The sequence below is a fragment of the Atractosteus spatula genome, chromosome 20, assembly GCF_055471065.1.
Source record: "Atractosteus spatula isolate fAtrSpa1 chromosome 20, fAtrSpa1.hap1, whole genome shotgun sequence".
NCBI classification, from domain to species: Eukaryota; Metazoa; Chordata; class Actinopteri; order Semionotiformes; family Lepisosteidae; genus Atractosteus; species Atractosteus spatula.
In genome coordinates, this window is record NC_142725.1 from 14,733,229 (window position 1) to 14,759,233 (window position 26,005).

The 26,005-nt window shown below is 36.7% G+C and overlaps 1 protein-coding gene across 1 annotated transcript in view; it reads left to right on the forward strand.

Annotated features, from left to right (window-relative positions):
- nphp4 (nephronophthisis 4) overlaps nt 1-26,005 on the forward strand; it is a 127,833-nt gene that overhangs the window by 52,893 nt on the left and 48,935 nt on the right. Inside the window, exons 7-8 of the mRNA XM_088938431.1 lie at nt 12,148-12,329; nt 14,365-14,494. Of these exons, the coding sequence (XP_088794557.1) occupies nt 12,148-12,329; nt 14,365-14,494 (312 nt within the window). The remainder of the gene's footprint in view (nt 1-12,147; nt 12,330-14,364; nt 14,495-26,005) is intronic.

The following is a 26,005-nucleotide window of genomic DNA, read 5'->3' on the forward strand; positions in this document are numbered from 1 at the left end:
TGTGACCTTTCCCTTTTTTTAAAAAAGGTAAGGAGAGTGAAATAATTCTTCATGAGAGCCCTTAAAAGAGTTTTCTGCTAAAAGAGAAATAAAGATTTAGGAAATCTGTAGAAGCTCATCAGTATTTAATTCACTGTTTTTTCTGTTTGTGCTTGTACACAAGACCCACACCAATGGGATATAATCCTTTAACAAGATGATGCCTTTGTAATAACATTAATAACACCATTCATGCTCTGAGCAATGTTAGACCTGTCTAGTAGGTTTTGGGACATTCTATTAATAGATAATGGTGAAGATGAGCCTGTCAGGGAGTTTCACAGTTGCTGTCTTTTAGCAAGTACCTTGCAAACAAAGTGTACCTCTAGCTATTGGTGGACCAGCTTCAATAATTCATTTTCCCTGAATTATTTGTGTCAAACAGGTTAAAGAGTGCTATTATGAGAGTTAACGAATGAAACAAATCTAATTTATTTTCTTCAGGGAGTAATTTGCTGTGCCTCTGTAATGTGCTTCTGGCAAGGAATAGAGTTCAGGCTCTGCTGCTGAAACCAGACAGTTTAAATTTTAATCAAATTATTTTAAAAAAATGTCCCTGACTTCCTAACTGACATATCTTGTCTGCTGAGCTGACTGTATACAAACAGAACGCTGTGTAAACTGTTCATGCTTCGCAGCGCATGTGCTCAGCCTGGAGCTTTGGGGAAAATTGGTGATTTTATCCTGAATATCTTGAGCGGCTTCCGCTTCTGCTAGTTGTCTTTACCATCAAGTAAGCTTTTTGAAAGTAAGTGAACATCCATTTGTTGTTTTTTTTCTAAATGTGTTTGCATTGTTTTGTTCGTTGGAACTTTTAAGCTACTTTGTCTTCCGTAATGTACAGCTAAAGTTCCCATGCTGGAGCTGTGTTTTAAAATAACTCTGAATGTCATTCTTAAGTGCAGCACCTTCTAATCACTTTTAAGAATCCTACTGTGCTTCACAGCATTGTCCTAGTCACACAACTGATTATATATGAAGTTATCTGACGGGTAGAACTCAGAATCAATTTCATTCATCATTCATCCAATTCAAAGTTGCCCATTTAAGCAACTCTTTGGAATATGTCATTGCATCACAAAATACTTCCTGGATTTCATTTTGCTTCTCTTTGTGGAAGAAGTTGCAGCTTTTGGTAATTACTGCCTGGGTACTTTGTGCTGCCACCCATGGTTATGAGTTACAAAGTTTCTGTATGCAAATTGCCTGATGTGTTTTCTGCAGCCCTGCAGACCCTTTGGAAGAGCTGTCTGCTTTGTCTGCAGTTAGAATTGATGGAGCTGTTGGTGTACAGGTAGACACAGAAGCCATCTCATTAGTAACCAATGGGAAATTGTAACAGGCAGCAATGCACAAAAATCAAACACATTAGTAAACTGTTTTGGATTAATTTCCATATTTAAAAAAATAATGGGACGTACTAGAGAGTTGCAGAGCTCATGAGCTAATGTTTGATATGCTCATGCAAGTCTTTTAAAGCAATTTAAGAATGTGTTTAAAGCAGGATAAGTAGAGCCAGTTATTGAAGATTTCGTGTAAAGAAATTGAGAGTGCCTCAGGAACCTTTCAATAGGCAATACGCCTGACATTGCCTAGCAAAGCTGTTAACCTGCAGTTCAGTAGGAAGAAATGTGGATTTTTAATTAAAATTAATTTTAAATGAAAGAGAATGAGATAGCAAGTGTCACTCCCACCCAGGCTTGGCAGTGCTCCTGAGACTATCTATTGATCTTCTTCATGCCTCTGAAATGAGTAATCCATGCCGTTGAATACAGTATTAACACCGGATAGCAGTGAGTTATGCAGATCTATACTTGGGTGTTGGTGCTTTTAATGGTAGTGAAGCTGAATTTTTAAGCACTGGAAAATGTTGTGGTGCTTCATCACTGCAGCTTAAATTGATTTCACTGAAGGGTAGTTTCAGTGCTTCCAAGAGCATGTTTGTAATGCACGGATGTAAATTATATGTACTGGAGCATCAGATAATCTACTTTGCATGCATTCAAATAGATTTCAGAGTCTTGAAAGATAATGCTTTCTGTGTCAGCTACATACCCTCTACTCCACAACCACAACTGGTGCAGTCACTCTGTACTGAACCCCTGCTGCTGAACACACTCAGTAGAATCAGTGACTTTCCTAGTGGTCACTCACCTCATCGTAGACAAAAATTATTCTGTGCAGAAACAGTGGACTGATTGTGAAGAATGAATCTAGTTACGTAACCAATTTTCACAGGAAGTAACAGTATACTAGTATTCCAGTGCAGGACCTCAAAATCACCCCACAGACCAGTGAGAATTGAAACAGCCGGTTGTGAAACAACCTCTGAATCAAACCCACACTTTCAGATATGCAAACCAACTGCAATTAAGGGATTTTCAAAAACAGATTGGGCTTCTGTAATCACACACAACACAAGCAAAATATGTTTAAAACTCTTTATTGAGGTTTCACAAACACAAATACCACTTCTGTTAGGGATAATTAGTGTAGATAACCACTTGCGTTATTCACTGAGCTCATGGGAATCTTGATAATTATGTGGCCACCTTTGTTAAAAGTTTGTGATTTAATTTTGTTGTTCACTAAAGAGGTTTTAAGTAATTAAAATAGTTTTTAAACTAATAAAAACTTGATGGCAGTTCCTGAATGTGGTGCAATTAATAATCTATAGTTGCCCTATGCAGTTTGTATGCTCACATGCATATTGTGATGCTATTCAAAAACAGAATGTGTTGATTTATGAGACTGCATTTATGCATTGAAATATTAAAATCGTTTGGAAATTAGACCCCATTCTGTCTTTATGATGATATCTAATATTTTTATTCATGTGACTTTCAAATGAACAGATAAGGCTTCTATCCAATAAAATGGTGAAGCAAAAAATATGTGAGTAAAAATTGCACAAACTTCTTTAAGTCATTTCATCCTAATAAACTGAACTCTCTGCAGATATTCATTCAACCTGAACTATTACTGTAGCTATCTGCTTGATGAACTATATATCTTAGCTTCACTGGAGCAGTTCAACACCTTTGTCCAGATCTTTCAGAAGTTGATAATATATAGATCAGCTAGACAGGGTCCTCCGGGACTGGAATTGTGTGCCCCTGCATTAAGAAACCTCAATGTACTGTAGAAACCTACAGTATTTTACCACCCTATAAAGCCTGACCCAGGCTGCATATAAGGGCTGTTCTTTCATTGAGAATGCCCATGAATGACCAGATTTATTTCTCTTTGATAAAAGTCACTTTGAGAAGGTTTTAAACACATTTGTCATACCTCCTCGATGCTGATTGCACTCTTTGATGAGATATCCCAGTGTGCTTGTAGAGACCTATTGGAGTTTGGTTTTGCCAGTAGATGTTTTTATTAAAAAAGGTTAATGTTATCTTGTGCTAGTCGAAATCAGGACATGCGACTGACACTATGTCTGGGCTACTTTCACCCATCATAGATGAGGTAACAAGTGTGTAAAAACACATTTCAAAAACTGAGGACTTTCAAGTCTCATAAAGCCTCTAGATAAATTTCTTGAAGGAAAAAAGTTAAGCTTAATGTTGACTTACACTTCAGTTCAGTAGATCTGTTTGAAACTGGGCAAGACTCCAAAACCAACACACACTCATTGATGATGTCTAACACTAGCTTCATTATTAAAAGTGCACCCTAATTTCACAAACTCAAATCCGAAATGTTTGCTGCTGACAACCTGATTAAACTTCTATACTTAAAAGTTTTAATTTATTAAATTTTTATGGTTTATTTTTTTAATCTTGCTGCAGTGCACTTTTTATGTGGTTTTATTTCAAAGCTTTTCTCGGTTTATGGAAGAGCATGAGCCTCCAACCACGCCGTGGATTGTTGTATGTGTGGATATGATGTTTCAAGTTATGTTTGATCATTCTTGTAACTGTGTCACACAGAGAGAATCAAAATTAATCTCAGTTAGAAGTGACACTCTTTAAACTGTAATAGAAGTGTTTCAAAATAAATGTGGAGTGTACATTTTGTACAACAGGCATTGAGATCACAGTTGAAGGTCAGATTCATTTTTTCCAGGAGGTTTACTGCATAGTTTCCCTTGTCTTAGGAAAAAAAAAAGAAAAGATCAGTCAAAAACCACAGAGGCTTAGCTACCTGCAGCACACATTCTGTGGGAGGCTGTCCAGTCATTTTTTGTATAGCACAGGTGATTTTGGCCCGGTGGCCTTATTCTGGCATTTTCAGGATTTAACATCCTGTGCAATGGGAAAGATAAAAACATATTATGATCTATGTTGACGTGGAGTTAGTCACAATCAAAACATAAGCGATAAGGTTATGTGGGCCTAATATTTTGTTGTTCAAGGGGCACCCAACACAGACTAGCTACAGCAGGAACAGGAAGCTTTGTGAAAGCATTGTTAGACTAATGTGTCTTTAGCCCTGACAAAAGTCCTACTGATTTTTGAATACTTAACCTCCAGACAATTGAATGCAGTCCCCTAGTAAGCAAGATATACTCTACTGTAAAACCTGCTTTTTCGCCTGCTGATTCTTTCCTATAATAAAACTGGAACAAAATAATTGCTGCATGCATTATTAAAAAGCTAGATCTGCAAAGGAAAGGGGATGATCTAGAAAGAAAATTGTGCTGCCAAATGTGTTAAAACGTGTTTAAACACAACAACAAAAAAACAGGTACAGCAGTTTTAGTCACAATTTGCTTTCTGTATCTAAATCAGCTAACCCAGTGTTGCCCAGTGGCTTTTAGTCTTTCAGTACTCAGCAAATCATTTCAATAGGGCATTTGTAATTTTTCTTTAGTTGAAGACATTGTCAGTTTAAATCTGTTAGGGAGCATATGAGTAGGAGGGTGAGAATGAAGTGCTAATAATCACTGCCCTTAGTCTTTACTCCTCTCTGGCAGATGAGTCATGCCGACATGATGAAGCATCTTCAGAACACTGTGGGAGTGTGCTCACAATTCTATAAGAAACCAAACAAAAGATTCAGGTGATCCGGAATTTCAAAGATTAAATACATTTAATTACTGAGTCCCAGCGCACACAATCTCAGTCCTAGGAAAAATAGGCATGTAAAGCCATGGACTTCCTCAAAGTAAATAATGAGACACTGAAATCTTGTTGAATTGTTACAGAAATTTTGTAAAGCTCTGATTTTGTCTTGTGATTTGTTTGTGTTGTGCTGTAAGGACCTGATTAATGTAATGCATTTTGAATTTAATACTTCAGTTTGTGTAAGTCAAGATAAAATGTTAATATTATAAGAACACAAGAAATGCACATGAAAGGAAGCCATTTGGCTGGTCATATCTTTTGTTTGGTTATTAGTTTGTAGTTGATCCACAGATCTCATCCAGTATTTATTAAAGGAACCAAGGTATCAGCTTCAATGACACAACTATTTACAGTAGTTTTACAGTTCTTTAATATTTATGTCTTAGCCTTTCTAATATATGTTTTACCCATTTTTGCAATTCTTTATACTCATTTTATTTAACTGATTAATGTTTCTTTCACTGTGTTTCAATTTTTGCTAATTAAATTACTGTTAAACAGTCTGCTCATGTGCACTGCTTTCGTTTTTTTTAATTATATAATACACCTTTAAAATACACCTACATTGAGCTGTTTATTTTGAAGATACATTTAATTTTTCTACAACTAATCAGTATTACAAGGGAAAATATTACTTAAACATAATTTGTGTAACTGACGCTTGGGCCTGAGATGGGTCACAATATTACAATGTAGAAGCACAAGAGCCACACAGAAAATGAGAAATAAATCAAAATGACAGCTGTTGTTTTTCTGATGCTTTCATTAATCCTCCAACCAGTCTTCTGCTTTCACAGGTGGTGTTTAATGGGAGGGTGGGGGTGAATTTGAAAGCTTTGCATAGGTGCCTTTTTCTGTATAGTATAAATTGCCAGTAATCGTATGGTAAAGCAAATTGTGCAAAATGAAATTCAGACTGTCTCTGAAGCCTTAATCTGTGGAAGTCTGCATGATTATAAAATCCCATTTTCATTGCAATAATGTGACTAAATTCTGAGCTTCCACAACCTATTAAATACCTTTATCACCTCAGCTCATCTGTGGTTCTGAGTGCAAGGCAACAACCTTCAGAAACCAAATTTATTTCCTTTTTTAATAAAACTCCTTCATTTCTTGAAACTGAATACCATACTAATCCTATTATTGCTTTTTTGTAAGCAACAATTATATCTGAATTTGGCACAAATGACCTTCTTACATTATTTTGTGACCCATGTTATTCAGTAGACGGTCTTGGCTATAATATTAATTTTGCTTCTGTTTTGTTTTTTATCCACGCTCCTTGTAGGTTGAATTGTAAGGACTGTTACAGTGCAGATAGCAAGTTTACATTGCTGAAGTCTTCTAATTAAGAAAACAAAATAGATTTGAAAATCCTTGTCATGTTCAGATATATTTGTAAACAATAGGAGAATAAAAATGATACAAAAACTTATATGATCAGCCTGGGCAAGTAGAAAGCCTGAAGATTCCAAATAACTGTTAAATGCCAATTTAAATAACTGTTATGTTGGTGCTATCAACATTTGGAATTTGCTACAAAAATTATAGCACTTCCCTAACCCATTATTACTGTTAAAATTCCTAACAATCTAGTTAATTAGGCTTCTAATCGCTTGCTGTGTTACTGTAAATTCTGAGTGGGAGGAAATATTAATTTGGATTGTTTAAAGAATTATATGGAATTAAAGTAAGATGGACTTATCATGGATATATAACGGAGCCTGAAGCTACATATAAAAAAAAAAACAGAAAACAGCCATGGGATAAACCTATTGTTTAAGTTCCAAATCTGTTTGTTTTCCTTCTATAGTAGACAATAATGTAATCCATCTTATTTTAAGCACTTACAATACTGGTTAATCACAGGTTGATGAGTGGCATTTTCTGTTGTAATTTTGTGGTTCCTTAGTATAAGAAGTCATTCTTACTTCTGTGAAAATACCTTTTCATTTAATTGATAATGCAAACATTCTTTACAACAGGAACTGAAATCATATGATACTTCCAAATTATATGAGCAATCTTACTGATTAAGTACAGTAAATGTAAAGACATTCAGCAAAATTAAAAAATGGTGTGTTTACATTATGGGAAATAATCACTTGCAAGTATGACAACGTTATGGGGTTTCAGTACCATGGACAGCAGCTGTTGACATGAGTGCTCATTCTGCTCTGACTGCATTGTTTTGTTGCTGAATGAGTAAAGAATGGGTTGGAGTAACATCATAATTGACGTGGATCCCTATTGTTCTTCTGCTGCAAGAGTGACAAACTGAAAACATCATCTTCACTCCAGCTAGGCAGCAGTTACCAACTCAAACTGTTTTGCTTGTGAGATAATTACTCTAGCTATGCAACTCAAATGTGTCTGAAAATAAATAACTCCAGCATCAAACCATAAAGCAGGAGCTGGCGTGACAACCACTGGATTGACACGAATCCTTGAAGTGTCAGTCTTGGTCATCCTGATAACCCTGCTAGCACGGCGATTTGTTGGAGCTTGTTAGTTTAGTATGTGTTTGTCACAAATATCAGCACCTCACTGCCTATGGAATGCAGTGCTCTGTCTGTAAACACAAGCAAATCAGTATCTCTTTTTGTCATTCTCTGGCATACATCCGACATGGGAATCAAGAACATTTATAAACCACGCTGACCATTGTATATTCTATGTTTAGAACCTGTTATGTGTTCCCTAAAAGTATAGATGCAAAGATCATTACAAGCTGCAACATTCTGATTTAGCAGAGAACATAATGACTGTTTTGCAAGTTTTAGATGTCACATTTATTCAAATTAGCTCCAGAGCAGAGAGAAAAGCAACTAGTATTACTGCATTGGAAGTTTCTCCTTCACTAAAAGTTATATTTTCTTCATTTTCACATAGCAGAGTGGAGCAATAAAAATAACAGCATCTTTCCCTGCCAAACGTTTGTCTCTTTTAAAGAATTCTACTTAAACTGTAAGTTGAAATCAATGTTTTCATTGCTTGCTGAGTTGCAGAGACCATGTAATGAATAGGCTACAGTAAGTAGTATTTTGCTCATTTTAGCTGTCTGGATGGATTGATAGATAAATTATCTGATTCTACTAGAAAACTTATGGCTTAAGGAATACTGCAGCCCCTTTCCTTAATACTGGCATAATCCCATCCTAAGATGTTATTTATAGTTTAAGGTTTTAAAAAGCTAAATCAGGAATGTTTTATAAGTGAATGAAAGCATGAGCTTAAATTGCCTAAAGAGATTATCTGGTAGTGTATTTGTTTTGAATTCATCGAGATGCTTTTATGAAACACAGGTGAAAAGCTTAGGCTTTCCTGTGACGTTTGATATACAGTATAGTCTATGGTATTGCGTTTTGATTTTGCTAGTAAAAATATTTATATTACTCCCATTGTGCAATTTCTGTCTGAAGTGTTGTCAGCATTATACTGTTGATTTATTTGTTTATTAAAAATAGTTTTGCTGTTTTGAAAACGTAATGGTAATGTTAAGATGAAGAGATCACGTGCATTTTCAATATTTTGAGAAACAATTTAAAAAATGATGTTTTTGGTAATGAAAAGTATAGCACTAAAAGTGAATCGACATATTTAGACGGCTCGGCCTATGATGTCTAAGAAGTGGTAAGTAAAGTAAGTAAGCAAGTAATATAAGCAAGCAAATAATTTAAAGAAAATAAGTATGCAAGTAAAATAAGCATGCAAGTTAAGTAGGTAAAGGCGTATGTAAAGCAGCTAGTAAGTTAAATCAGTAAACAAACAAGCAAGTTAAATAAGTAAGTATAAGTAAATAAGCAAGTTAAGTAAGCTAAGTTTAGTTAATTAAAAAACTTCAGTAATCAAGTAAAGTAAGTAAATAACGGAAGTAAGCAAGTAAGAAATTCATTTAGTGTTTCTGTTAAGCACTTCCTATAAATGTTATTAATAGTTAAAATGGAGGCTGAGAAGGTTTTAATGCTTTGTTTCCTCAAAATGAGACATGCTATTGTAATCCTCTTGTGTACCTAAGGAATGGAAATATATTTTATCAGCTGAGCTTTTAGAATGTTTTTTTTTCTCATTACACCTGTAAGTTTTCCACAGTTTTGAACGCTGTCTCCTTGGCCTTATTTTTCTCTAAAGGGGTTCAGAATAATGACATGTCGTCTGCAGAAAGTTCTTAGATCTTGACGTGAAAGGGAAAAATGGATGGAATGCATTATTAGTCCCAGGTCTCAACTCTGTGTGCATCGTTACTGAGAGTTTTTGCATTACCATGATGGTGCTGGTGTATAAATTATCTTCAGGCAATTTCATTGTTCCCCCTAAGCTTCTTATCTCTAAAATATTCATGTTTCTGGTGCAAGAAAAGAATATGTGACAGCAGCAGCTCTGAAAAAGTGGATAGATGGAAGTGAGAGGCTTTGAAAACTGTTTGACTGCAGCAGGCCGGATCACTTTATTATTGCCCTTTCAGTTTTAAAACAATGCCATTCTTTGAATGCACACCCGCCTTTTACATTCCTGTAGATGAAAAGCAGGGAGGACAGATCACTTGCAGCATAGCACACTATTGTATTTAATTTTTGTCAAATGCTGCTGACTTCTTCGATCGATTCTTTGTAGAATGCTTAGTTAACTCTCCCCCACTTCGGTGGAGTTGTATTAGCCATCAAAACTCAACTTGTGTTTCATTCTTGAGCTTGCAAAGACCATGTGTGCAGTTTGCCAATGTCTACTTCTACCTCTGCGGCCAAACTGGCTCTCAAATAAAACCGCTGAAGAGCATGAAGGAATTTGGAAGAACATAAATGTTAAAGCTAAATAACCATTACTGACAAGCAGCCTTAAGGCTTAGAAATCTAAGGCATGTTTAGATATTTTAATCCATTCCTAATAATATGCTAAATTTTGTTTGAGTTTTTTCTTAGAATATGTTTTACAATTAACTAAACAGTTTTATGATAGAGAAATAATAATTCAACATTATTTCTTTGATTGTATCTATTAAATCTGGAAATGCCTGTAATGAATCTATTACCTTCTTTCATCAATTTCCCTTCGGGATCAATAAAGTCTTATCTATCTATCTATTATCTGATGAACTTAATCATTATGCAGCTGAAGTGCCAAACCAAGGAGTTAGTAAAATAAATGTTGTTTTTTTAATCTAGGAGAATGTACTGAAATCACCTTCTTTTATCATGTGGAAAACATTGAAATCTGCTTCAACTGTGTCTAAATAAAAATCTGTTTTGCTGGTTGAAATTTTTAAGCACAGGTCTAGAGCTTTACTGTTAAATCGTGTCATGTGAGTGAGATGGTACCTTAAGAAGCCTGGATTCTTTGTGCTATCAGCTAGTAAGATGCCTGTTGTAGTACGGAGATCTGGCACCTGACATATATTCCATTTTTTGTTCAAAGTTCTGTCGCGTGTGGGTCAAGTCCAAATGTCTTCTCTAAACAGCCCAATAAAAGATTAACTTCAAGATTTTATTTTACAGAATTTAAGTTTTTAAAAAATCTGTTTTTTTTATGACGTACTGAGTTTGTATCATTTACTGTTATTAGTATAATTGTTTTTGTTAGTATAAGCCATTTTTTTCTTTCAAAGAGCATGGTTTCTGAAAACCTTGATAAACCAAGTTACTGAATTCCTGCCTTGGAAAAAAAACAGAATTTTCATGTCTTTTGTGTTAAATCTTAATGAGATCCTTTGAAGATTGTGAGTTCCAAGAAAAGAACACAAAATTAAGGAGGCCCTTTTATCCATGAAGTGGTGGAATTTCATTAGTATTCATTAGTTGCAGAAGGCACAGTAAAGGCTAAAAACTCAAAGGTTTAAGTACCTCTCAGTGTAGATATTGGACTCATTTCTAAATTAGGAATGTTAATGTCTTAGGGTCCCTTTGAGCAAGGTGATATCTGATACACTAGTTGATACATGTACTGAAAATGATCAGCAAAATAGAACTGCTCTTTCAACATTATCTACATCTCAGAGATGATAGCTGTGCCTTTAAAATATGTAGTGCTTTGAACTTGCTCGTTGCTGCACTAATGGGGAATAATCAAAAAGCATCATTGGCAGTTTTTGTAGCCAAGTTATAAATACAGATGCATAGTTGATACACTAATTGGATTGAGAGGAAGTGGGAGGATATACAGTTGGAACAGATACAGCAGAATCTGAATTTAGGTGTGTAAGAACATAATTTACGTACAGAACTAGCAGTTGGCAACAGTTAGCTATAACATCACTGACCCCCACAATCTTTCAGATTTGCTTTGGATCTTGTTGAAAAAATAAAACTTAAAAATATATTTTTCTATCTTATGCATTTATAGATGACCTGCATTCAAGTTACTACAGCTTTACTGTTTTGGACAAATAAGAGGTACATACTGTAGTGTTCTGATTTAGCTCTGTAGGGTTTCAGATGTAACCCTAATGTCTATGTCACTTTGAGATCACCACATTGCATGCAGTGACTCAGTTAATAGTTTCTGTAATGATAATTGTTCAGTTATCCATTACTGTGTAGGTTAGTAGGTGTAAAAAAGCAAAACAGTTCCTAAACATTTTGACCAATGCATTTTGAAGACAGATTATGACTAAGACTGTGAAAATTAAAGACACTACAGACTAATATTTGTTTTCAGTTTCCAGTTCTCCGTATTATTTATTTTTTGTGTAAAACCGATGGTAAAATATGGCACAGCTCTCATTTAATCCTTTTTTACACCTGACAGCACAGATCTCCTAAATCTTAAGCTTAAAGCTTTCTTTCAATAATGGTTTTAACTCTTCATGTCAAGGTTTTTTTTTGCAATGACATCTGTATTGCTTTGTTATTGTGGCTCTTTTAAGGAACTATAAACAGTTGGAATAACCCATTTCAGCTATTGTATTGAAACTTGAGGATGTTGTGGATGCGCACGTCAGGTACTGCTGTGGAGATGAGCATCCCGCGTGCTGCCGTTGTGTTCCTGATTGTGCAGGCCTGAGTATGTGTGGAAACGGTTGGTGTCTCCTCTCTCCCCGCAGGAGAACTCTGGCCCGGATGGCAATGAGGTCGTGGTCCTGGAGCGCCGTCTGCACGTTGGCATTCATAACGGCTGGGGCTTCCTGCACAGACCACAGGTGGTGGTTCTAGAGCCCGAGCCGGAGGAAGCCAGGGGCAGGACTGGAAGCTTCAGAGGCAGACAGGGCTCTCTGACCAAGCTCAGGTGACTCTGCTTGGGTACACATTACAGGACGTTAACAAAGTTAATTGCAAATAATAATCTCAACACACATTCTATTATTAATCCTAAAATAGTATTAATCTATTTATAACATCAACATGTATTAGTATTAATCTAACATCAAAATGTTACTGGTTAGCAATGCATCCTAACTTTAATAATATGGCTTCAATGCTTACTGACTTCTTTCTTTTGTAATTTAGAGTCCTCTTCTATGGCTTTCTCTGTTTTTTCTGTAAACCGGTATGTTCAAATCATGCACTAGAGCATGGCAAATAAGAGTCATGGAATATTTCAAACATGGTAATAATCAGTGCTAGTAGTAGAAAATAATCTTGAAATTGACATTTGCCAAGTATGAATAAATAAGAACTAGTAAACCATGTCAAACTCCAGAGATTGTGGTGCAACAAATTAGGTATAATCTTTTCTGCAGTACCCACATACTGTAAATAACACAGTTTGGAGCCATAATCTGAAAATGGACAGAGTTTCTTTTATCCCTTCTACAAAATATAGCACTGGCATTAGCGTTTTTTAAAACTGTGTTATGAATAGCAGTGCGTAGGTACTAATTATGCAGTTATTGGGAAGCAAACTGGCAGCTTCTGTGCCACGTTGTGTTTAAACACTTGTCAATTTGACTCTCCTGGGGTATTCAAAAACCGACTAGAAACTTGTTTGTCTGACCTTGTTTTATTCTTTTCAGTTTCTCAGTATGTTTCTACGAGGGGTGTGTGAAAACACAGAGTAGGGAATAGTGTTAAACTGTAATAAACAGAGAAAACCATTCTCCAGCTCTGTTTCCTGGTTCTGGGTCTGCTTTACCCCTGTGCCTTCATTCCAACAGAGCTCTTTTTTAAGCTTATGAAAGCTTATTTTTCTTAATCGATTTTTTAATCGTCTTGTGCACTTTGGATTTAGTCTCACAGGATCTCGTTTATGTGTGTCATTTCCAGGACATATAGTGAGCAGAACTCTGTTTCAGCTTAGTTAGATATACTTGTTCTCTTTCAGCTTTCTAAACATCTGTTTACTGTTTAATGATCTGCAGGCACAAGTGGGAGTGACACTGTCAAATGCTCTCATACTAAGCAGTCCTAGTTCTGCATTGACCCATTAGTTGTATTTAATCAAATCATTTAAATAATAAACCTGAGTGGAAGGAGAGAAGAAATTCAGTACCTGGTACACATTTTATGCTAAGTTATTACTTCATTCTATTATTTAAAAACTAAAACGGTTGATAAAATACAAGCAAACACTTAAAGAGCCAAACTAACAAGGTTTACTTCTAATAAAATTCAGAAGACACAGGTATCCCAGTACTAGAACAGCTCTAACTTATTCTTTAAATATACTATATATATATACACTGCTATTCAGAAGTATTAGACATGCTATTGTGATCTACTTTTTAAGATAAAAATTAATCCCTGTAAGATCTATGTTTTAAGTACAAAGTAGCTTTTAACTTGATGGGTGTTTAGAGAGGAAAAATAAAAGTCAATAATGCGAAATGCGACAGCGAGTCAGTTATGTTTGATTGATAAATATGGTATATTAGTTGCTACACTGCACTTTATTTTGATTTCTCATGTAATGTGTACCTTAAACTGTTGTGGTGGTGTTTTTAAAGATTCTGATTTATGTGAATTAAAGATTGTTAAATGACAAGTTTGCCTTCTTCTCACCCAAACTAAGCTATAGTGATATGTATGATTGTGTATACACTGATTGTCTATGAGATGTCTAAGACTTTTGAACATCCTTATAGATATTTCACATTTAACTTGTCGAACCAAATTCTTTTTATGAAAGGAACTTGCTGTGTAAATGTAACTTATGCCTTATCACAAGTGCTTAACACTTAATATAAATAAAGAGGTTTCAAATGTTTGCACAAAAAAATAGTCACGTCCATCAATGATTGGGTTCTCCGACGATGTTGAAGAATATTTAATGTTTCCCATGTTTCATATCTGTTACTTTGTCTCTCTTGCTGGCTCCCATGCAGCTCATCTGTGCGGCATGCCCTCGTGCTCAGGAGCTACCTGACGCTGAAGGAGATGGTGAATCATCCTGCCTTTGGCATCGTCTTCCAGCTCGAGTACGTTTTCTCGGCTCCCGTTGGCGGTGAAGGAAAAGTAAGTGAGCATCATCATCATGTTTGGTTAAGCCCTTACAGTGCGACAAGCAAGATTGCAGAGATTCCGGATACCAGACTCAAAGGAAAAGCTTTCTGAGTGTGTCCCTCAAGAAGTCCTTTCATACCCTTCAAGTTGACACTATTTCTGTTACAATTTGATGTTTCTTGTTTTCATCAGTTGCCGTATTAGTCAATTCCAACAAGGTGTTCATTATATTCTAGAGCCAAGTGCTGTAGCATCAAAAATCAAGTTAGTTTATTATTGGAAATGCTTTCATGCAGTGTACAGAATCCCTCTAGTAAATAAATAGTTAAAATAAAGACACGCATCACATCTTTTTTGTACACAACAATTGCCATCTGTAGGCCTAGATCAATCCCATTGGAAGCTGAAATTGCCTCTCTTGTCAGCCAACCATAGTAAATAAAAACAACAATATGTAAATAGCTTGCTCCCACAGCTCAGCTGTGGACTGAAGATGCAATCGCAAGGAATTTATTCAGGATTTTTTCAGAGCCATTTCCCATTGTGGTCCACATGTGGAGGCTCCTGCTATGAAACAGGTCATCTGTTTATTTTATTTCTTGTAAAGGCTGTTCTAGGAGAACTCATTCGTGCCCAGCCAGAGCTGTCCACTTATGGTTGCAACTAAACAAGCGGGGAGCTCAAGTATAGGTGTCTTGTAATTCTTGTCATCTTATTATGGTTGTTAGCATTGAGATGAAGTTCTCTGGATGCTAAAGACCCTAAAGTTCAATCATTTCAGGATTAATGTATCTTTGCCAATTATATGTGTGGGTGAGATTGTGTGCCAGGCATGGATGGAGACATTGGATTAGCACTTAATTATGAACTGGTGCTTCCATTCTGAAGCCCAGGGACAGAAGGTTGAAGTCCTTTAAGAGTTTTGGTAATGTTGCAGTGCATTCATTAGTGTATTATGCAAAGCTTACAAAGCAAGGTCAGGGACTGGACAGGACTGTTCTGAGACTGCCTGTTCCTGTCCTTTAAAGTGAAGGTTCTTTGGGCAATTCTGTAGATCTGGAAATGTCGCAGATATATTAATAGAATGTATAGTATGCTTTGCTTGGGTGAATTGCAGGAAACACAAAATCTTCAGAACTGTTCCATATGAATCTTTTATGAAATATTTTTTATTTGAAAGAAGCTTCATTTAATTTCTTTATGTGCTGAGAGTACTTGATGAAGGACAGCAGCTGTCAGTTTCTGAAACTCACTGAGTTGTATCGGTGACTAATCAAGGTGGAAGGGAATGTTGCGCTGGTGAGTATGTTTCTATGGGCTACCTTAATAAAACTCTGAATTATTAATTAATTTTATTCCCACCTGCTGTCTGGAAAGCATGTTCAGCATTATTAGGAGGTTTGGCATTTTGTGAAAGTGGTCTCTTTCATCTGCTCATTACATATATTAACAATACTATACACATTATGACCACAACTTGCCAAACAACCTGTTCAAAAATCAGCAAGAATGTTATTTTATTTTTAAATGCATGCCATGAACATTTCTTTTTGCCACATGAAGTAATACATTAATAATTTAGGTTAATTAAGAAGGTTATTAGAATAATCCATAGTAGTGTGTTCAGTGGCAAATGTTTTCTACTCTGATTAATCACTGATACAACCCATCCAGTTATGGCCTACAGACAGTTTTGTTTGTGCATTTTTGGGAGTAAGAACAAACTATGGTTAATTCGCAATACCATGGCACAGTGCCATGATTTAGGCTCCCTGAACACTCTCCTCATACATTCTGCTGGGCAGAAAATGAAAAATGTTCATCATGATCAAGACGGACACATGAATGTTGTTTGCTGGCCCATGCGTTTCTTGTGACAGCAGGATTAAATTGCAGCATAGAGAATTTTGTTGAGCAGTGAATAGACTGTTGAGATAAAGAATATGACAATGCACCCAATTTTGCTTGTGGGACAGTTTTCAGTCTGATTCGTATGCTATGGATTGAGCAGTTTTCACAATGTTTGCCAACAGGGAAAATAACATGTGCCTTTTAAGAGAGTCTTGCTTGCTGATTCACTTTCAGCCTTCATCTTACTAAGAGGTGGCTGTGAAGGGAGACCATTAGCAGTCCCTTGGAAAATCTTGAATCCACTTCCAGTCCGTCCTGGCAATGATATAAGTTGTGTCATATTGGAGTTAAACCCAAGATGGAAAGTCCAGAAAGACAAGGCAAATGATGAGAGAGAGATCCAGTGGTCAAAGGTAATCTTTGTTAAGCTTTGTGTTAGGTTTTGAAAGAAAAGGGTCATTAACAAAAAAATGTCCTCAGCAGTACTCTTTGTTATAAAAACAACAGCTGACAAGTAACCTTGATGTAGCTCCCTGCTCAAACCTCAGAACATGGGAAAACCTGAAAGTTTAAGACTGCAGTTATATGTGGTGGGTGCCACAGTTTCTAACCTGAAAGAGCTAATGTCCTTTATTGCAGATATGTGTGTCTTGAGCCCAGGAAATGCAGTTGCAAACTCTGTACCTTTCCCTTGGGCTTTTTGGACCTTGAATAATGTTGCCAGATGGTTAGATAAATTCCACACCAGTGCTGACACAGCTGGAAGTACTTTAAACTTCTCCTTATGCAGTATTCTGTATGCAGAATAAGGAAAACATTACGGCTATGATTCAGCTATACTGTATATTGAGATACCAGTCATAGTCCTTTTTGAAAGAATCTTGCATGAGCTCTTCTGTGCATGGCTGTATTTGCTTTATCTGACAGTTTCTCTGAGTCATTTTGAAGCAGCTGATCTTGAATTTCCATGGATTTCCAAATCTGTCCCCTATTCTTTGTCTTTATCTGTCTTCATCTTCCAGTAGATGGAGCTGTTGAATGTAAAACCATTGCAAAAGTCTGAATTCCATATAGTGTATCTATCTATATATATATGTTAAAAGACTGAAGCATTTCTGTTTCAGTTTTGTGCTATTACAGTCTTTTTTTAAACCAGTGTGAATGCAGTGTTGGTCTGTAGCTTTTATGTGTTTTATAGGATCAAGAGAGAGCTAAAAGCTTTATCAAGGAAATTTGGAAATTAAAACAGGCTTGATTGAGTCACTTTGCATCATAAACTTTAAATTCCTTCTCATACAATTTACAACCAAGGCATGCAGAGTCACAAAAGGCAAAAACAGGGACAAAAACATTTATAAGCAGTGTTATGTGGCCTTTCAGATTAATTCACCTACATCTTACATCTGAAGAGTAACTTTTCGTGGTTCACATTTTGTCAATGTGAGGCATGAACACCCCTGGATTGCTGGGCAGAGCTCTCTGAGGTGCCATGTTGTAGGTGACTGACCGTCTGTTCTCTTGGGCAGGAGGTGAACTTCCCAACAGGAAACATAACCTGGTGTTGAGGAGTTTCTACTCTTAAGCACCACTTGTTCAGGGTTTCTCATTTCTCTGCAATGGTGATTCAGAGGCACTACAAAAAATATCAGGAGATAATATGCTCTAATAGTATAACAAACTGTAGATATGTCTTGAAAAACCTTTGTTTTGATGGTCAGAATCCATGGGTTAGGCTACCCTGAACTTATTTTATTATTACACACTTGCATTAAAACTGAATGTGTCTCAGGTATTTTTGGTTTGTCAGGAAAATAAAATAGCCGTCTTGACTGAAGTATAACCTTTTATTTTGATCCCTGCAAAATAAATGCATGATACAGCTCAGAGATTATACTGTTGTCAGGGAAATGACTTCTAATCATGTTTGAATTAGTTGAATTACTAATGGTTTCTGGGCTCAAGCTGATTAGTCTCAATCATAAGGCTGATTAACAATAAAATGGGACCAGCAGAGGTTAATTCCACACTGAAAAGTATAAAGCAAGAAAAAACACAGTGTTTTGGCAGTGGAATCTTCTTCAGGTGTGAGGTCAGCTGGAGGTGTGTTTTTTCTTCCTTCTCTGTACTTTGCAGTCTGCTTGTTCTTTTACAGCTCACACACTGATGCACTGCTGTAGCTCCCCTCCTGAAAGTAGGATAAGCTGAAAGTCTAAGACTGCTATCTACATGTAAAATGGTGGGCGCCACAGTTTCCTTCACTGCACTACATTCTAAAGCTGCAGCTGCATTCAGATTTCCAAATTTTATTTTGGAAATAATACTTAAATTATTGAAATTGTGAAGTGTTCCTGATGATTTAGCCCTGGTTCACCATCAAAATAAATAAACATGAAAATGTTACTTACCTATTAATTATTGTACTATTATCTCTCATTGGTTTAGTTCAATTCTTTTGTCGGCTGATTTGCTGACATCATATATGTTTACTGTATGGATCAGTAATGTATTGAAGGACTTAATAGATGAGCTAGGAAGCTCATCTCTTTGATTTGCCCTTCTATATACCTTTCAGATTTTCAGAAGTAAGGTAATGATTTCCCACTGTTGCCTTTTCATGTCTCATGAGACACTATGCTATTGTTTTGTGATTTTCTTTTGTACAAGTGGAACCATGAACTTGGATAATCAACAAAACTATTAATGTTGTGTAACATTAAATAAATATGCTAGTGCAGAAGAAAAAAATGAAATTAATAACCCAAATCAAATGTACCTGACAGAAGGATCACGTTTCAGTAACAACTTGCCTTAGTGCAAATCAGTAAAACAAGAAGGCTTTATATTAATATACTGAAATTTTATTACTAAAATAATTAAAACTAATCTGCTTTATTTTCCAAATACAGTACAAGCATGGAAAAGCTGTAACAGGTGTTCATTTCTAGACAGCTCATGTCAGATTTGATGCTGCTTTTGACCTAACTAAGCAGAAATGACTGTGTTTGATTACTAAGCAGTTAAGAAGATGTGGGTGATTAATAGATGACCTTTCCAATCTCTCAGTCTTCAATAAACAAAAGTCTGAATTTGCCCTTTTACAAAGCTCAGGTGACCCAAGAGCCATGCCTCGCTGGTTAGCCCTGACCTTTCCCAGGTTTGTGTTACCTGCTCGAGTTAACATAACCACAGCAGCTGAAAGGTTGCCTTGGCTCCTTTGCTATATCTTCAAACAGATGGTTCAAGATTTTCATTTTCTCCTTTTATACCTTCTTTAAGGTCGATCTCAGTTAATAATGCTTGCAGTTATCTTGTCCATCAGCATTGGAAAAAAATATTTCTGGAGGTCTGTCAGATAAAATGAAAAAATGATGAAAAATGTATAAAAATCATTGTTATTTTTTTTAATTTTCCTTTTGTTGCCCATAAAAAATACACTTCATGTTTTCTGTTGGGTGTGGTTCAGTAATTATAGTGTAGTACAGGGCTTTGCTCAGGCGTGTGTGTTTGTAGTACAGGCAGGGGAATTTTATATTTGAACTGCATGTCAGGGGATATAGGCTAAGCTCTACCAAAAAGGTAGAAAACACAGCCTCTCCTTATTTAGTGATGACTTTTTAAAGGTGGTTGAATATGTGTACATCTTTCTCCTTCTTGTAGGTATTTTAATTGGGTTGCAGGTAAACACAACCTTGCTTGGCTTGTACACCTGTGACTTATCTTCACACCACTACTAACGTTTTTTTCTTCCAAACTCTCCCTTTCTCGTAGTTAATTTATGGCTTATTCATAAGGCTGTCCTTTTCACACTGCAGAATTTTGACAGTGCGTTTTCAAGATAGGGAATTGAATAACAAGCAGTGTTGTAAAATACTTTTGAGGTTTCTTATATCTGCGCTTTAAAAAAGGTGACTAAAAAACAAAATTGTACATACAGTTGTAAACATGTACAGTATATATACTAACCAACCTCATCTTATAGCTTCATCAGTCTACTGCTTAAAGGAGACAATCCAATGATTGTTCTGTCATTATTTATATGAAATAATTTATTGAGATATTATTTGCATACGATGTATTATATTATGTATATTAATGTCTTCATTATATATTCATACCACTGATTAAATATGAACATTGAATGTAATGGATAGTGTGTCTTACTTAAAATAGTTGTAAAAATGTTAAACTGTAATCATAATAGAATGGGATATGATATAGCAAATCTGTATTTGTCTTAAATAATGAATTAAATTCCTGAAAACACAAGGGCTATATTTATTTACACACTGTAAGTATTTCTTTAAAATAAACCCAACTCAAACAAATCCATGACAAAATTCTACTTTTTGGAAGTGCAATGGAACTACAGTGGTGTGAAAAAGTGTTTGCCCCCTTCCTGATTTCTTATTTTTTTGCATGTTTGTCACACTGAAATGTTTCAGATCATCAAACAAATTGAAATATTAGACAAAGATAACACAAGTAAACACAAAATGCAGTTTTTAAATGAAGGTTTTTATTATTAAGGGAAAAAAAATCCAAACCTACGTGGCCCTGTGTGAAAAAGTGATTGCCCCCTAAACCTAATAACTGGTTGGGCCACCCTTAGCAGCAACAACTGCAATCAAGCGTTTGCGATAACTGGCAATGAGTCTTTTACAGCGCTGTGGAGGAATTTTGGCCCACTCATCTTTGCAGAATTGTTGTAATTCAGCCACATTGGAGGGTTTTCGAGCCTTAACCGCTTTTTTAAGGTCATGCCACAACATCTCAATCGGATTCAGGTCAGAACTTTGACTAGGCCACTCCAAAGTCTTCATTTTGTTTTTCTTAAGCCATTCAGAGGTGGACTTGCTGGTGTGTTTTGGATCATTGTCCTGCTGCAGAACCCAAGTGCGCTTCAGCTTGAGGTCACGAACAGATGGCCGGACATTCTCCTTCAGGATTTTTTGGTAGACAGCAGAATTCATGGTTCCATTTACCACAGCAAGTCTTCCAGGTCCTGAAGCAGCAAAACAGCCCCAGACCATCACACTACCACCACCATATTTTACTGTTGGTATGATGTTCCTTTTCTGAAATGCTGTGTTACTTTTACGCCAGATGTAATGGGACACACACCTTCCAAAAAGTTCAACTTTTGTCTCGTCAGTCCACAGAGTATTTTCCCAGAAGTCTTGGGAATCATCAAGATATTTTCTGGCAAAACTGAGACGAGCCTTTATGTTCTTTTTGCTCAGCAGTGGTTTTTGTCTTGGAACTCTGCCATGCAGGCCATTTTTGCCCAGTCTCTTTCTTATGGTGGAGTCATGAACACTGACCTTAACTGAGGCAAGTGAAGCCTGCAGTTCTTTGGATGTTGTTGTGGGTTTTTTTTGTGACCTCTTGGATGAGTCGTCGCTGCGCTCTTGGGGTAATTTTGGTCGGCCGGCCACTCCTGGGAAGGTTCACCACTGTTCCATATTTTCGCCATTTGTGGATAATGGCTTTCACTGTGGTTCGCTGGAGTCCCAAAGCTTTAGAAATGGCTTTATAACCTTTTCCAGACTGATAAATCTCATTTACTCTGTTTCTCATTTGTTCCTGAATTTGTTTGGATCGCAGCATGATGTCTAGCTTTTGAGGATCTTTTGGTCTACTTCACTTTGTCAGGCAGGTCCTATTTAAGTGATTTCTTGATTGAGAACAGGTGTGGCAGTAATCAGGCCTGGGTGTGGCTAGAGAAATTGAACTCAGCTTTCCAAAGATGTGATAAACCACAGTTGATTTATGTTTTAACAGGGGGGGCATTCACTTTTTCACACAGGGCCATGTAGGTTTGGTTTTTTTTTTTCCCTTAATAATAAAAACTTTCATTTAAAAACTGCATTTTGTGTTTACTTGTGTTATCTTTGTCTAATATTTCAATTTGTTTGATGATCTGAAACATTTCAGTGTGACAAACATGCAAAAAAATAAGAAATCAGGAAGGGGGCAAACACTTTTTCACACCACTGTATATACAGGCCTCCTTGTGCTTCCCATTTCCTGGGATATAGAAGGAGGGAACACACAATACATTTGTAAATGTAAAGGCTTTTCCAGTGTCATTGTGGCCTGATTGCCCATAAATCAGTGGCTCCCAATCCAGTTCCCCGTGACCCACACACCTGTTGGTTTTCGGTCCATCCCACTTTAATTAGTTAATTGAAGCCTTAATTGATCTAAGAACTTCCTTCATTAGAATGTTTGCATTTTGTTCCTAGTCACAAGTTTAGGAATTTTTTTCACTTACAAAATTCAATGGTTAAAGATCCATCATGTGTAAGAGCTGGGAACAATTGGTTCAAATTTTCTTTTTCTTTTTCTCGGTCTTGGACTCATTAAATGAAGAATAAGACAATGAAGGGCTTGATTGTGTAACTGAGTGCTCTGGTGGAACAAGCACCAGCAATCGTGTGGGTCACCAGGAATAGGATTGGTAGCCACTGTTATGAACTGTCTGCAATTTACTACTACAGCACTATCTACGTATGTTAATGCAGCTACCTACTTAAACGTCTTCATATTATGAACTGTTTCATCACAACCAGATATCGTTCTTTTATATGATTTTTTTGTTCCTACATCATTGGGGAGCATTAATAAATCCGGAAGTTCACTTAAAGTGCACCTGTGTAAATGATTTAGATAAGTTGGAGTCACTTGAGGTCATTTATCCCTAGTGCTGTTTCCATCCTGTGATGGACTTTAAATAAGTAAGGTGGTTTTACGCAGGCAATACACATCTAATTAAAATTAATGTCAACTTCTCTAGTGCTCAAGTGCTAAGTACACAAATCTCCCAGATGGCCATCTGAGTCAGTTTCACCCTGTCAGCACTCAACTCTGTGAAAACGTCACATTCAAGATGAGAGTCAGGAATCAGGCCATGCAGATGTTAAATGTCTTTAATCGATTCCTCTTGCGCCTCCCTTCATGAATTATGCTGATCTGGGAGACATGAACCCTGACAGAGAAGAAAAAGGCACTCAGCAGCACAGGACAGTAGAGCGTGCCATAGCTTCTCCTTGGGGGAGTCTCTTCTCGCATTCAAGCGCTCACCTCATTTCCCTCCTGTTTTGCTTAATTTAGTTTGGGTTTCATTGGGTTTTCTGCAACTTCTCTTTCAGCAGCACAAGTGTTACTGGGATCAAAATTAATAGTTTCCAGAAGCTTTCTAATGTACAGTAGGAGCGTTTTGAGAGAAACAAAAATATTCTAGGGGTAGCTAATCTGTCTCAGAAAAGTGAGTTAGTTTAATGATTTTTCTTCTTCTGTGCAGCTCATTCTATTTGATTCTCTTTCTCCTCAACCCTAAAGCCCCACTGTCAGTTGTGTTCCTATTGAGTGTGTTAATGGAATATGTTTTAGTAACACATAATTGTAAAGGAAAAGGGTAGTTAGCTTGTACAGTACTGTATATGTTGTAAAAAAGCAAATTATCTTTTAGGCTGGAGTAATGGTCCTATAGAAAAGTACATTAAAGTATGTTTGCAGATGTTACTTGAATGATTCAAGGCATAGTTTGCATTTTCTTTAGTTAGCAGAACTGTGTGAATATGTCTCTTTGGGCTGTCGACCACATGCAGGTTAAAAACATGCTGATGCTGTTGTTTATATTAGGTCGCTAGTGTACTGATAATTCTGACTAGTGTTGATATGGCCCAATAGCACCCTCATTATAGAAGTTACAAATTCATTTAACATTGATGGAGTAAGGGCTTTTGTGATTGAACTGGAAGATGAAGAATAATTATACCCCTGTTTTTAAATTGGAAGCAACAAAGAATTAAGAATGTGCTAAGGGTAACACATTTTTCAGGTGATAATTATGTTAATTGCACTTTCTGAAATCCATACAGACAATTCTGCGATGTTTGAAATGTCTCTGCTGAAGAGACGTACACAAGAGTATTTTTAAATCTGACAGATGTGTAGAATCTTGTGAAACACAAGCCATGCTTGATGTCATAAGTGTTATAATGACTTCTGTTAGATCCTGTTAAAATATTCTAAGTTTAGGGTCTAACATCCAAAGGGTTAGTCACTGTGCTCAGCAACTCTTTTGCAAATATTATTAAAGGTGGCAGGGGGGCATTTTATTCATTAGCAATGAGTATGAGAATGGAAATGAATTGAGGGATTTGATCTATATAATTTAAAATGTTAGTGTGTAGTGTAAAGTGCCACAAAGCTCTGCTCCCATATTCCTCAGCGGTTGGCTGTCACCTTATTTGAAGGACTTTACTCACAGACGAGCTGAGGCACACTTGTTTGATTCCCTGCACACCTTGCAGTCTGAGCTCCCCCTGATTTATCTATCAAGTCTGTAATGCTTGATAGATGGAACAGCAAGGCAGCAGAGCCATTCTCTACAGGGCAGATTAGGTGGTGAAGCCAGCTTCCTTCCTTATGAGACCCAGACAGGACTTTATTCTTTTAAGCCTGCCATTTTGGGCTACTATTTGGGGCGGAGCGGTTGCTCTGTGGCTAAGGATCTGTGCCTGTGGCTGGAAGGTTGCCGGTTCAAATCCCGCAGCCACCAGAGGAATCCTACTCCGTTGGGCTCCTGAGCAAGGCCCTTAACTCCAACTGCTCCAGGGGCGCCATACAATGGCAGACCCTGCGCTCTGACCCCAGGCTCTCTCCCTGTCTGTGTGTCTCATGGAGAGCAAGCTGGGGTATGCGAAAAGACAATTCCTAATGCAAGAAATTGTAAAGGGTTAATAAAGTGATATTATTATTATTGTAATTCTTCCAGCGAATCTGATTTCAGTATTGTTTTGTTCTGTGTTGTATTTGATACTTGTTGTGAGAGGAGATCTATAAACTAAATGCTGTTGTTCTTGTTCAATTGTTTCATTATCGGTTAGATGGGATCTCTTTGCTCATGTAACAGCACCAGACTGTTGTTACCAGAGGTACTCCAAGAGGTGGCACACAATTAGCTGGGCCCTGCCAGTGGTCAAGTGGGGAGTGGGGATTACTATAGCCTAGAATTCTATTATGATTCTTGGACTTAAAATCTTGGCTGCTACATGTTCGTTAGGTTTCCCTGGCCAGGCAGAAAAGTTTTAAGCCTGTTCTGTACGTCAATAGTAAGTGTAAGTTTATATCATGAAATATGGTATGCAGTGGAAGCTTTAGGAAAACTGCTTTAATATTTGAGTAATGAATGATATTTCAAACCGTGGTGAACAGGACTGGTGAGTGTGAAGGACTGATCCAGAAATATTTCATATCTCTGCAGGGTGAAATTCATTAGTGCTGGGCATGTTGGAATGCCAGGACGTTACAGAGGGCAGAGGGTATTTATGAATAATTTTAGCATCCCACTGGAACTTTAAGTGCTTTGGAAAAATGAATTTTCAGGATGGCTTGTGCTTGCATGCGCATTAGGGTATTTAGATTTAGATTGGTTAGCTGGGAGAATCATTGTGTCAACCAGAAATAAATACAGTTAACTATTGTCCTTGTTGCTTCCAGTTGTGTAGTGCCACTCATTTCAACAAAAGCAATATTAGCAATAATTGGATGTCTACATTTAGACCACATTGTACAGTTAATATTCTTTCACTGATGTATGCTTTATATAACCATTTAGAGAAATGAATGAACTCCATAGAACATATTAATTAAAGTGATAACCTT